The sequence below is a fragment of the Grampus griseus genome, assembly GCF_964374135.1.
Source record: "Grampus griseus genome assembly, chromosome: 8".
Lineage (NCBI taxonomy): Eukaryota > Metazoa > Chordata > Mammalia > Artiodactyla > Delphinidae > Grampus > Grampus griseus.
Window position 1 is genome coordinate 85613801 of NC_139002.1, and position 14005 is coordinate 85627805.

General features: G+C 46.1%; 1 protein-coding gene across 2 annotated transcripts in view; it reads left to right on the forward strand.

Moving 5' to 3' along the window:
• Positions 1–773: 773 nt before the first annotated feature.
• Positions 774–14005, forward strand: part of KIAA1549L (KIAA1549 like) — a gene marked incomplete at both ends in the record, with an annotated part of 278158 nt that continues 264926 nt past the window's right edge. For both annotated transcript variants that reach the window (XM_082660255.1, XM_082660256.1), the window contains one exon: positions 774–1014. In XM_082660255.1, the coding sequence (XP_082516381.1) occupies positions 774–1014 (241 nt within the window). The remainder of the gene's footprint in view (positions 1015–14005) is intronic.

The following is a 14005-nucleotide window of genomic DNA, read 5'->3' on the forward strand; positions in this document are numbered from 1 at the left end:
TCCATCTCCCCTCCTCTAGCCGACGGACTGGTGGGGAATGCGAGGAAGGGAAGCCCACCCCTCCACCGCCCTGTACGGATGTCCGCGGCGCGCGAACAGCCGCGAGGGGTCCTCCTCCCCAGCCCGGAGCCCGGCGGGGCGCGCGGGTACGGGGGGCGCGCGGCGGCTCCACGCGAGGATGCGCGCGCGCGCCTGCCTCGCCTCCCTCGCCTCCCTCGCCCGCTCGGGTGGCTACGTGCTTTCTTTGTCAATGAGGCGCCGCTCTCAGCTGCAGTAACACTCTCGGCCAGGGAGCCGAAGCCGGAGCTGGAACCCGAGCCCGAGCAAGCGAGCGAGGAGAGCGCGGCGGAGAGGCTGCAGCCGGCGGCGGGAGGGAGGGCCCTGAGCGCGCCCAGCGGCTACCTGCCCCCGCGGCTCGCAGCCTCGCCCCCTCAGTCTGCGGGAGCCCGCCCGGGGGTGGGGGCTCCGGGCGGCGCCCGTCCCACCCTTGCTGCCCCGGGCGCGCCGGCGCGCGGCGACGGGCACCGTGGGAACCCCGGCCCGCTCCCGCCGCGGCTCCATGCGGCCCCGGCCCCTGCGCGAGTGAAGCCGCGGCTCCGCGGAGCTCGCTCCTGGCGCGGCAGCACGAGCCAGCGAGTCGCGCCGCCCGGCGCCCCCGCCCTCCGGCGCCCGGGCCGTGGCCGGAGATGCCCGGTGAGGACCGGGGCGCCGAAGGCTGGGCTCCCCGGAGCGGTGCGGAGCGAGGCAGTGGCCTGGATGAGTGAAGCGTCCCCATGGCTCGGCAGGAGGCGAAACCCCAGGGCCCGAGGGAAGATGGGCCGGAGGTGCGGGCGCGCAGGGGCCGGATCCGGGCGTGCGGGCTCGGCCGGGCTGGCGGGGGAGCCGCGCGCTGCCCGGGCGTGAGGGGCCCCCGGGCTGCCGGGTCCCAGGATGCGCCGCCGCTGCCGCCGCCACTGCTGCTGCTGGGACTTCTGCTGCTGGCGGCCCTTCCGGAGCACTGCCTGGCGGACCCGGGTAAGCACTTGGCGGCTGCTTTGTGCCCGCAGAGGTTTCTGGAGGAGCGGGGCTGCCCGTCGGGGCCGGCACCTGACCGGGTGGCGGTGGATGGAGAGGTCTTTGCGGCACCGGCGCTAGGAGTTTCCCCTCCCTTTGCTGCTGCAACAGCAGGCGAACTGTCAGCCTTCCCGGGAAGGCACCGTTGGGCGGGGTAGTAAAAAGAGGTGCATTCGCATCTTCCTTCTGGACAAGTGGCAGGTCCTTCCTGGTGGTCCCCAAGGCACACTTCATTTAGATAAAGATATGCTGTGTTTAGGACACCTGAAAAGGGATGTGTTTTAGTAGGACACACAAAGTGGGGACGTCTACTATGTTTTGGGCTCCCTGACGGTTGTCCACTTTCTTTTAACTGCACGAGGTGGCCCAGAGAGTTTTAGGCAATTCCCATGTCGGCGTTTTCCTCACTGTCTTGACAGGAGACTCCCTTTTCTTTTGGGATAGAGGTACCTAAAATAATTGCTTGCGTCTTGCAAAGGGATCGAGTGTATAATCCACTGTTTGCAGGAGGTTAGTTAAAAATAACCACGCTTAGCTCTTTTGACTCCCAAGAATCCTCAGGAAATAGATTTCTTTAATTTCTTGGACAGTTTTTAAAAATCTGTTGTAACTATTTAGGGGGGATTATTCGGCTAATGTTCTTCAAAACTTCCTGTGCGGTCAGCAATTGCCTTTGAAATAAGAATGATTACTGTGGCACTTGTAAAGGGCAGGCTTTTATTTGTGAAATTCTGGGCTCTTGGTACATTTCAGTTATCAAGGAATATAGCCCTTGCTTCAGCCAGTATGCTTCTGTACTTCTGTGGTTTTTAGCAAGGGTTAAAGAGGACTGTTTTTTTCCCAGTGTGCCTCGCCCCCCAATTAGATTCAATCTCCTAATTATGAAGGAGTTCACACTGTTTTAGATAAGAGGGTTTCAGGTTAAAAACATTTCCTGTCTTCAAGAGCTTAATTCAAAGCCCATTTTCCTTTGATTCACTCAAAAGGTTACTGACATGAGGTGTCTATGTGTGCAAGTTGCTCTCCAGGAATTGTCTATTGTGATCATAGTGGTGAGAAAGTTCAGTAATCTTTGGATGTGTGCCCGAGACCAGAGAATACCTCCGAAGAACTTTAGCCCCCAGTTTTTATGCCTCTAGCAGTTTTCAGTGATGTGTATTTGATGGTTAAAAGGTAAGTTCTGAGTCAGACACATGTAATTACCTTAGTATTCACTGGATCAGAAACACACTTGGAGTTTTTATTTAAAATGAATCAGATCCTTAATAGTTTTGTAAACAATTTATGAGATACCAACTTAAGGAAGGTCTTCATTTGCGTGCAGATACCAAAATCTGTTCAACCGTTTGTAGTATGTGAAATTTAGATTTTAGGTATTTATCCTGTTCGGCCTGATATGTCAGATGATTTCCTCTGATCGGCTTTGATTTCTGATCTCTCTTCTGACCTTTGTACTTTGCCCCTTTGGAACCTCTGTGACTTTTCTTGGCTCTTCTTTCAGGCTGCCAGAGCCTGACTTAGGGGACTTCTGTATCTTTTGTTTTTAGCCCTGATGTCCTTTTCCTTTATTCTCTTAGTGTGGGGATCCTGGGGATTGCTAGGAAAGATGCTTTGATTTAAATGATGGTAACAATCAGTAGTCCTCTGTCTTCTTCCTTCTCGTTGCGTCCTCTGTGCTTTTTGGGTGTCCTTTCTGGTGTCACTCTTGATGACCAGTTTCCCGTGGTCCAGCTCACCTGTGGATCCAGAGTCTACCGCCGGGCTCCACGGTTTCCCGTGTGTTTGCCTCTGATTCAACTTCACCACTTGTTGCTCTCTCAATGGAAGAGTTAAACGTTGGGCTCACTATCTTGCCTCCTGCCTGCTTTCTTTTGTTCTCTGATTTCTACCTGAGGCAGCTTTACTGCGGGTGAGTGCCTCCTGGACCTGATGCAGGGAGTCCCAAGGGGTTTGTGGAGGAAGCAGTGTCAGGAGGGAGGCAGGAGAACAGATGACATTTTCCTGAGACCTTTGACTTTCAACAGACTCCCTGGTTTTGAACTTTTTCTGAGGCACAGCTGCTGCTTGGTGCCGCCACTCGCTGTAGAGTGAGTCTGAGGCCGGGTTGCATGCGAAGCCAAACGCTGATTCGAAGATCGCCCTGAACGTGCTGGCTTGCTACAGTCATGTCATGTGCGTGGTTGCCGCATCTTGTTTTCTAAGCAAGGCTAAGCAGACATTTGCCTTGGCTGACAAATAGGTAAAAATAGATTGGTTTCTGGACAGTGCTATAGGACCTTTGTGTCCTGGAGCCTCTGCAGTGTGTTCCCAGCCCACCTCCACCCACTCCACCCCAAATTCTTTTTATTTAATATTCCTGACGAATTGGAGTTCCTTCTCAAGGCTGCTGTCTTGAATGTCCTCTCTCGGACTTCCTCTCCTAACTTCCATCTCCAGGAAACCCTTGCTCCCTGACTTTTATTTTGCATGTGGGAGACTGGTGTGGAAAAGAAGGTTCTTTACAGAGGCAAGCTCTGACATCTCCCCATTCTGTTTTGCCCTCTGAGGCTCTGGGCAGATTGGTAAAGTTCAAATTTGACTACCCGATCTTCTTAACTACTGATCTTCCATTCAGTTCATGTCAGTAAACATTTCCTGTGTGTCTTTTAGGTGCAGGTGCAGTGCTCATTCCTTTATGTGACCTGGCGTCTCTGGACCTCAGTTCTCTTTTCTGTAAAATGGGGATAATAATAGCTCCAATCTGTTGTGAAGATTCAATAAGTTAATATATCCGAGGTGTTTAAAACAGTGCTTGGTACATAGTAAATGCTCAGTGAATGCTAGCTGTTCTTATAAAATTGACTGAACATTTACTCTGTCCAGGTGCTGTGCTGGGGCAGGGGATACAGACATGCATAAGTGTCAGGCAGTTTGTAGAAACCCCTCATGAATAGGGTGATACACGTCCTTGAACTCTGATACTGTGTGGTCAGAGCAAATAAAACGAAGGCACAGTTAATTCTGGAAGACCAGGAGCTTTGGAGGATGAGTAGGTGTTGGCAGGGTTGATGGTGGCATTTCAGGCAGAGGAGAAGTAAAGGTTCTTTACTTCTGTGGCCAGAAGTACAGGATGCTATAGCGAGGAGTACCCTGGACTCTCACACTGCCCTTGGGCTTTCTCAAGCCCTCCTCACAGGCACTCCACCCCCCGGCCCTCCTCTGCTTCTCTCACCAACTTGTAAGTTCCTGATTTATCTTTGTTTCCCTCTTGCCTGTTACAATGCCCAGCACAGAGTAGGTACTCATTAAAGTTTCAGCCTTCTTTCACTCCTATTTCCTTAGCTTGGATGATTCTGTTAGATGTTAGAATGATTATCTCATCTAAGTAACCCACAGCAAGTTGTTAATGACTGCTTTATTCAGGGAATGTATTTGCATTTTGAAAGAATCTCTAATTGAGCACAATATATGGGGGATAATTTTGACCTAGGATGTCGTTTTTTTTTACCCCTCTCCAACATTTTATACATCATCAGATTGGAGTCCCATTCGAAACAGGTGCAACAGTTCATTTGTTCATTCATTCATTCATTCATCCATCCATCCCTCCATCCATCCATTCATTCAATGTATCTTGAGTACCTCAGCTTTTTGAGGTTACAATAATGAAAGAAAACAACCTCCCATTCTCATGGCAGTTAGGAACTAGCCCAGTGCTTTCCAGACTTTACTGTGCGTGTGAATCACTTGAAGATCCTGTTGCAGATTCTGATTCAGTAGGTCTGGGATAAGGCCTGCGGTTCTGCATTTCTAACAAGCATCAGGGTGATGCTGACGCTGACCCCACTTTCAGTAGCAAATGAAAATAAACGAATAAATGTAGGTTGGATGGTGGTAAGAAAAATGAATCAGGGTAAGAGGATAGCAAGAGGCTGATGTCTATGTGCATGTGTACCCTCATGCCTGTGCCTCGTTATCTAGAGTGATGGGGGATGTCCCCCATGTCGAGGTGACATTTCAGTAGATAATTAAAAGTGGATATCTGGGAAAAGGTATTCAGGCAGAGGGGAAAGCGACTGCAAAGGCTTTGAGGAGAGACTGTGTTTGGGATGGTTGGGGAACAGCAGGGAGGCCATGTGGAGTTGAGTGAATAGGGGGAAGGTGGTAAGAAATGACATTGAAGTGGGAGCTGGGCCCAGATCATATAGGACTTTTTGACAAAGTGAAAACTTGGTATTTTACTTTGAATGAGATTAAGCCAGAGGTGATGTGACCTGACTTGAGTTTTAGAAAAATGCCCATGGCTATCATGGGGACAAAAGACTGTAAGGTTGGGACTTCCCTGGTGGCACAGTGATTAAGAATCTGCCTGCCAGATGGCCCTGGTCTGGGAAGAACCTACATGCCATGGAGCGACTAAGCCCATGCGCCACAACTACTGAGCCTGCGCCCTACAGCCCAAGAGCCACAACTACTGAGCCCATGTGCCACAACTACTGAAGCCCACACGCCTAGAGCCCGTGCTCCACAGCAAGAGAAGCCACCACAATGAGAAGCCTGCGCACTGCAACGAAGAGTAGCCCCCCGTTGCCGCAACTAGAGAAAAGTCCGCGCGCAGCAATGAAGACCCAATGCAGCCAAAAATAAATAAAAATTAAAAAAAAAAAAAGACTGTAAGGTCAAGGGTGGAAATGGGGAGACCAGGTAGGATGGCTTAGACAATGGGGAGAAGTGGTTAGATTTTGGACCTCTTTTGAAGATGGAGCTAATAGAATTTTCTCATGGATTAGAGGTGGGGTGGGAAAGAAAGAGAGGAACCAATATGGCTCCAAGGTTTTTGGCTCAAGCACCTGGAGGTTGAAGTTGCCATGGAGATGGGGAAGGTTGCAGGAAGCTCAGGATTTGGGTAGGAAATAAAGAGTTGGTTTTGGGTTTGTTAAGGTTGAAATGTTTGTTAAACATCCAAGTGGAGATGTCAGATGGCCAGTTGAACCAAGTAGTCTGGAATCCCAGGCTGATACTGGGTCCAGAGATGTAAATTTGGGAGCCATCAGCACTCAACTAAGCAAGAAAGTATAGAGAAGGGGGAGATCTCAGCAATGAGACCTGGGATATTTCAGCATTTAGGGATTCAGGAGGCGGGGGACCAGCAAAAGAGACTGAAGAAGGCTAGATAGGGACTAGCAATGGATGTTGTATTTAGAGATGTGGAGATGTTTGGTGGCCCTAAGAGTGGAGAGGACAAAAGTCTTGCTGCAATGGGTTCAAGAAAGAAAGGAAGAAGAGAAATCGGAGACAGTAAAAAAGACAACTCTTTTCGTCTTTTTTATAAAGGAAAGCAGAGACATAGGGGAGGTAGGTCAAAAGAGGGTTCAGGTGGGTTATAATTACATTATATTTGTACTTTCTCATTATTTTTTTCCAAAAGGATTTTATTTATTTATTTTTTGAATTTTATTTTATTTATTTTTTTATACAGCAGGTTTTTATTACTCATCCATTTTATCCACATCAGTGTATACATGTCAATCCCAATCTCCCAATTCATCACAGCCCCACCCCCACCCCCACCCCCCGCTGCTTTCCCCCCTTGGTGTCCATATGTTTGTTCTCTATGTCTCAATTTTTGCCCTGCAAACCGGTTCATCTGTACCATTTTTCTAGGTTCCACATACATGCATTAATATACGATATTTGTTTTTCTCTTTCTGACTTACTTCACTCTATATGACAGTCTCTAGATCCATCCACGTCTCTAGAAATGACCCAATTTCATTCCTTTTTATGGCTAATATTCCATTGTATATATGTACCACATCTTGTTTATCCATTCGTCTGTCGATGGGCATTTAGGTTGCTTCCATCACCTGGCTATTGTAAATAGTGCTGCAATGAACATTGTGGTACATGACTCTTTTTGAATTATGGTTTTCTCAGGGTATATGCCCAGTAGTGGGATTGCTGGATCATATGGTAATTCTATTTTTAGTTTTTTAAGGAACCTCCATACTGTTCTCCATAGTGGCTGTATCAATTTACATTCCTACCACCAGTGCAAGAGGGTTCCCTTTTCTCCACACCCTCTCCAGCTTTTGTTGGTTGTAGATTTTCTGATGATGCCCATTCTAACTGGTGTGAGGTGATACCTCATTGTAGTTTTGATTTGCATTTCTCTAATAATTAGGGATGTTGAGCAGCTTTTCATGTGCTTCTTGGCCATCTGTGTGTCTTCTTTGGAGAAATGTCTATTTAGGTCTTCTGACCATTTTTGGATTGGGTTGTTTGTTTTTTTTAATACTGAGCTGCATGAGCTGTTAATATATTTTGGAGATTAATCCTTTGTTCGTTGATTCGTTTGCAAATATTTTCTCCCATTCTGAGGGTTGTCTTTTCGTCCTGTTTATGGTTTCCTTTGCTGTGCAAAAGCTCTGAAGTTTCATTAGGTCCCATTTGTTTATTTTTGTTTTTATTTCCATTAGTCTAGGAGGTGGATACAAAAGTAGCTTGCTGTGATTTATGTCATAGAGTGTTCTTCCTATGTTTTCCTCTAAGAGTTTTATAGTGTCTGGTCTTACATTTAGGTCTCTAATCCATTTTGAGTTTATTTTTGTGTATGGTGTTAGGGAGTGTTCTAATTTCATTCTTTTACATGTAGCTGTCCAGTTTTCCCAGCACCACTTATTGAAGAGACTGTCTTTTCTCCATTGTATATCCTTGTCTCCTTTGTCGTAGATTAGCTGACCATAGGTGCATGGGTTTATCTCTGGGCTTTCTACCTTGTTCCATTGATCTATATTTCTGTTTTTGTGCCATGTACTTTCTCATTTTTTAACATTAAAGATGTATAGCAAGAGTGTTTGATTGGGTGAGCTTTCTTTTTTTCCAGGTATAGATAATCCAATAAAATATATTTAGACTTTTTACTCTCAATATTAATTATTAGTGCTTCAAAGATACGTGCAAGATGTCCCAAACTTGCCTCCCTTTCCTTCCCATCCCACACACGAAGTAAAGAAGAAAATTTTGGGACTAATGAGTCTGTGCTTTTAATACAGACATCAAACAGAAATCAGATGTCCCCTCCCTGCCCCTCACCCTTCTCTAAAACCGAACATCACTGTGGAAACTGAGATACTGAAATTCTTCTGAGAGAATCTCTCAGAAGCCTACTTATCTCAAGTCTTGAATTACTAGAATATGATCTGAGAATATTCAAAATGAATGTGCATGTTTCCTTTTTCATTTTCATTAACCTTCAAGCCCTTATTGAAGGCTTTCTTGTGGTTTTCTTTCTTTCTTTTTTCTTTTTTTTTAAACAAACAACAACTCCACTCTTCTCCAGACAAAAATGAATAGTTGGAATGACCCTAAAACATTTTCGTTGCTTGACAACACATTACAGGGGATTTCTAAACACACAGAGGGACACATTATTCTAGGTCACGGGATGGCTGCCTTGGACGGTGGCTCCCTGTGGGGACTCCAGGACCAAAGGAGCAGCTGGCAATCCAGGTATTGGAAATGTCAGTTATTGTAGCCAATAGGATGGTGGCAAGTGAGTCACACTGATTTGATGGTATTTATCAAGCACCTGGCATATGCCAGGTCAAACTCTTTCCTAAATACTGGAGGTATAGTGGAGACGAAGCCAGGCCTGGCCCCTGCCCTCAAGCAGCCTGTAGCCCAGGACAAGAAATCCTCACTCAGTGGCAGGTTGGTAAGGTACCTCTGGGTCAGGAGGGAGGATATGGCAAGACAGAAAGTACCTGCCTTGTCCAAAGAGGCTGTCTCTGCCCAGCTGCAGTGAGGCTCAGGGTGGCAAAGTTCTGACTTCTCAAGGAAAGCCAGATCTTTACTTCAAATCTTGTTTTCAAATGTCACCAGCGAATTCAGAGTTTTGAAATGTCATGCTGTACGTAAAGCACACCCATGAGCCACCACTCGTCTTTTTTTAAGTCAAGTTTAATTAAGGTGTAAATTACATACAGTAGAAGTCACCCTTTTTAGGCGTTCTGCATGACGGGTTTTGACAGAAGCATACACTCACGGTTCCACAACCACAATCCAGACATAGACCATTTCCGTACTTTCCAAAAATTCCCTCCTGCTCCTTTGCAGTCAGTCTTCTCCGCCAACAACCCAGTACCTGACAAGCACCAATCGATTCTCTGCCCATATAATTTTGCCTTTAACTGAAGGTCATATAAATGGAATCATACAGTATGTAATGTTTTGTGTCTGGCTCCTTTCATTGAATGTAATGCTCCTGAGAATCATTGCATCTCTGGTCCTGTCCTTTTTATTGCTATGTAGTATTCCATTGCACCACAGTTGCTTATCCACTTGCCAGTTGATAGACATTTGGGTTGTTTCCAGTTTGGGGCATAAAAGGCTTTGTGTGGGCAGTTTTCATTCTCTTGGGTAAATACCTAGGAGTGTGATTTCTGGGCCATATGTTAGGTATGTGTTTAACCTTATAAGAAACTGCCCAATCCTTTCCCGAAGTGGCTGCGTAATTTTGTATTCTTATGTATGTGAGTTCTAGTTGCTCCTCTGTATCCTCATGGGCACTTGGTCTTGTCAACTTTTTTAAAATTTAAATTTCAGCTATTCCAATAATATTTTAGTGGTATCGCGTTACAATTTTAGTTTGCACTTCTCTAATTACTAATGATGTTATTGTTGCATATCTTTACATCTTCTATGGCCATTTATATTTCTACTTTGAAGTGCCTGTTGAAGTCTTTTGCCCATTTAAAAGATGGATTGTTTGTTTCCTTATTATTGAGTTTTGAGCTTTCTTTATATATTCTGGATACAAGTCCTTTATCAGATATGGTTTTTTGCAAATATTTTTTCCCAGTCTGTGTGGTTTTTCTTTTCATTTTATCAACAGTATTTTCCAAAGAACAGACATTTTAAATTTTGAGTAGTTCCAGTTTATGAACTTTAAAATTTTTTTTTTTTTTTTTGGTATGCGGGCCTTCTCACTGTCGTGGCCTCTCCCGTTGCGGAGCACAGGCTCTGGACGCGCAGGCTTAGCGGCCATGGCTCACAGGCCCAGCCCGTTCCGCGGCATGTGGGATCTTCCCAGACCGGGGCACAAACCCGTGTCCCCTGCATCGGCAGGCGGACTCTCAACCACTGCGCCACCAGGGAAGCCCATCTAATAGCTTTTTATAGACTCTTTGGGATTTTTCTAAATAGAAAATCATGTTATCTATGAATAGAGAGTTTTATTTCCTTATTTCAAATCTGTATGCCTTTTATTTGTTTGTCTTGCCTTGTTGCACTTGCTAGAACTTCAAGTACATTGTTGAATAGGAATGGGGAGAGTGGACATCCTTGCCTTGATCTCCTAGTCTTGGAGGGAAAACATTCACTGTTAAGTATGGTGTTAGCTGTAGTTTTGTTTTTGTTTTTTTGTAGAGGCCGTTTGTCAGGTTGAGGAAGTTCAATACTATTCCTAGTTTGCTGTGAATTTTTATCATGAATGAGTATTGAATTTAGTTAAATGTAGAATTGGTAGAATTGGTATTATTTCTCCCTTTAGACCTGTGGTCTTAAAAATGAGAAGATCCCTCAAGGGTTTCTTTAGTAAAATAAAAAGTGTCATGTACCTCTCGTACACTTCCTCATTTTCAGGGGTGCCAGTGGACACTTCCTAGACATTAGAACAGAGTTTGGTTTCAGGTCTAGAATGGCCTGGGTGAGGGGGAATTGTGTTGGATGAGTTCAGGAAATGGGTCTGCCGTAGCGGACTGTTTGCTGTTTTATCAAATCACTTTTTGGGGCCTTAGTTTTCGCATCTGTGAACAAAAGCCTCAGGATCTTCCCTTCCTCCCTCATTACCCTGGGTATGTGTTTATGAGCCCTAAGCAGATGTTTTGGTGGGTTAGACCAATCCTCTTCTTACCTCTTCCTATATTAGTGGCAAGCCAGGTCACGGACTCTCATTCTGCAAAGGGAAGAATTTTCCCATGGTTTTCTGTCATGGTTCCAACCTGATGCTCAGACAAATGTTGGCTTTTTTAAAAAAATAAATAAATTTATTTATTTTTGGCTGTGTTGGGTCTTTGTTGTTGCGTGTGGCTTTCTCTAGTTGTGGCGAGCGAGTGCTACTCTTCGTTGTGGTGCGCGGGCTTCTCACAGTAGTGGCTTTTCTTGTTGCGGAGCATGGGCTCTAGGTGCGTGGGCTTCAGTAGTTGTGGCACGTGAGCTCAGTAGCTGTGGTGCATGGGCTTAGTTGCTCTGCCGCATGTGGGTTCTGACCAGACCAGGGCTCAAACCCATGTCCTCTGCATTGGCAGGCGGATTCTTAACCACTGCACCACCAGGGAAGCCCCAAATGTTGGCTTATCTTTAATCTTCATTGGCTTTTAAAAGTTGTAAAAGTAATATATACAGTACTTTATTAAATTCAAGTAATGCACAAGGTATGCAGCAAAATGAAAAAGGCCCTGTTGGCTCCATTGCTATTTCGCAAATATGGTAGGTCCTGGGCTTCCCTGGGCTTCCCAGGGGATAAACACTGTGTATAAATCAATTAATGCAGATGTAAATCGGGCCAAGGAGCTGCCTCAAGCTTCAGCCCAAGGTCATTGCTGCACCTGCCATCTGTCCACTCAGGCGAGACTTTGCCTAATGCCTCCTAACCACAAGAGGGGAATTTGATTTAGATTTAGATTTATATATGTTAAACCTATTCTTAGCTTGAAAGAAAACCTCCTGACCGCAGAAACACAAAATGGCTTTGGTATTTATGCAGTGCCAGTAAATAGGAAGGTCTGGGTTATTTCTCACTTTACTCTTTCAATGTGAAATATGGAATTAAGTGCTAGAATGAAACCAGGACTCCTGGACCTACCTCTCTACTTCTGTCCCTGCTTGTGAATGCTGCTCCTCAGTCACTTGTCTTTTTATTTACCAAACGTCAAGAGGGAACCAAGGGAGCCTGAAGAAAAATATGTCTGAGAAGAAAATGTGTTGCAATTAATAGTGCAGCTTCTAAGTCCTTGTTGAAAAGAGCTGAACCAAAATATCTCTAAACCTACAGACATCATTATCAAATGTGAGTCTTTGTTTTGAAAAGAGCAGGAGAATCTGGATTATGAGCATTTTTGGAATATAATTGACCTGGATGGAAGCGTGTTACAAAATCACTGCCACAGAGCTGTCTTTGGTAGTTTCCTCTTATTTTATTAATACTGGAGGTAAACACACGAATCAACCTGGTGGATCCCAGGGAAATTAAACCTTTTTTGGAGTGGGATGGAGAATGGGTTCTTGTCTCTAGTCCAGCAATAGAAATGACATTCGAAACAAGTGTTTCCCCATTCTTATGGCTAACGTGATATATTTACTATTCGCTACGGGGATACTCATCCTCAGAGTTTGGTAGAGCACGTCACAGTTGTAAAAGTTTTCATTCTTGTTTCTTGTTTGAATCTCATATCACTCCTGAGAGAGGGTTGAGGAAGTAATTTGCTAAAGGTCACACAGTGGTCCAGGGATTTTTTCATTAGTCTGTGATTTAGGGGACAGATTACCTAGCTCCTCCACTAAAGCTAGCTCAAGTATGGGGCTCCAGGCCACAGGGAAATCTCATGTGACAGATTTGGAATAGGAATGAAATACAACGGGGTCACGTGGACAGTGTAACTCATTGATAGAAATAAGAGCTAACAGTTTTGAGCATTTACTCCTTGTATCAGCTCATTTGATTTTCACAGCAACCCTGTGAGGTTGGTTCTGTTGTGACCCCTGGGTTTCAGGTGCGGGGAGTGAGGCAAAAAGCAATTTAACAGTAATGTATTCAGCGTCGCACAGGTTAAGTGTCAGAGGTGGGCTTTGAACCCGGGCGGTTTGATTCCATGGCTCTCACTCCGCTTCGTTATATTGCCTTCCTTGACAGTGAGAAGCTGAGGTTACTGGCTTTGTGTCTCCTGGACCCGGAGGCCTCTCGTCTCTCTTTTCCTGCAGGCTGGGGCTGTCCATCTGCCTCTTTCTGCAGACTGGCCTCTGCTTACCTGTAGCTTCTGGGGTCCCCCATAACTAACCTTTGCAGGCGGCTTTGCTTGTCGTGGTGCTCCCTGCAGCCAGAGCTGACAAGCCTTTTGCATGTAAGCGCCCACCCTCCAGTCTCTGTCCCAGGTCTATATTTCCCAAGAGGGAAAATCAGGCTGCCATAGTGTGGCCAAAAAAGTAAGGAGTCTACCCCTCATCTGATCAGCAGAGGCCAGAGGTGAAAAGGCTGGTGGTTCAAAAATGCCCTCCTAGGGCTTCCCTGGTGGCGCAGTGGTTGAGAGTCCACCTGCCGATTCAGGGGACATGGGTTCATGCCCCGGTCCGGGAAGATCCCACGTGCCGTGGAGCGGCTGGGCCCGTGAGCCATGGCCGCTGAGCCTGTGCGTCAGGAGCCTGTGCTCCGCAACGGGAGAGGCCACAACAGTGAGAGGCCCGCGTACCGCCAAAAAAAAAAAAAAAAAAAAGCCCTCCTAGACTGAGCCCTCCTTCAGCCTTGGCAGTGGGCAGAGTGCAGTTTTAAATTAGGTGTATGGATAGGGCAAACTTCCCCAAATTCGTCTCTTCCCTCATGACAGTAAAAAGAGGCTCATGTGCTGGCTTTATGAAAAATGGCAATGACAAGTGGCCTGATTGATAGAGTTGACCAGTTTCCATGGTATAAATACTGTCACCGTGGCTGATTTCAAGCTACCAATGTGACAATGGATTTGGGAAGAGATGCTCATGGTTGGCTGAGCGCCGAGATGATCCTGTCCATCTACGGACTGGATGCAGGTCAGCTTACACAGTAAGTGCAGGATGTCTCCAAGGAGTTTGAAGTGTAGGCTTACCAACTAGGTGGGCTTCTAATTATGTAACAGGGAAGGAGATTTCAAGGAAGAGAGGGTGGAAGTTAGGTTTGGCTCAGGCAGCCTGAAATAACTTGTTGCCCTAAGTGTGCACCTGC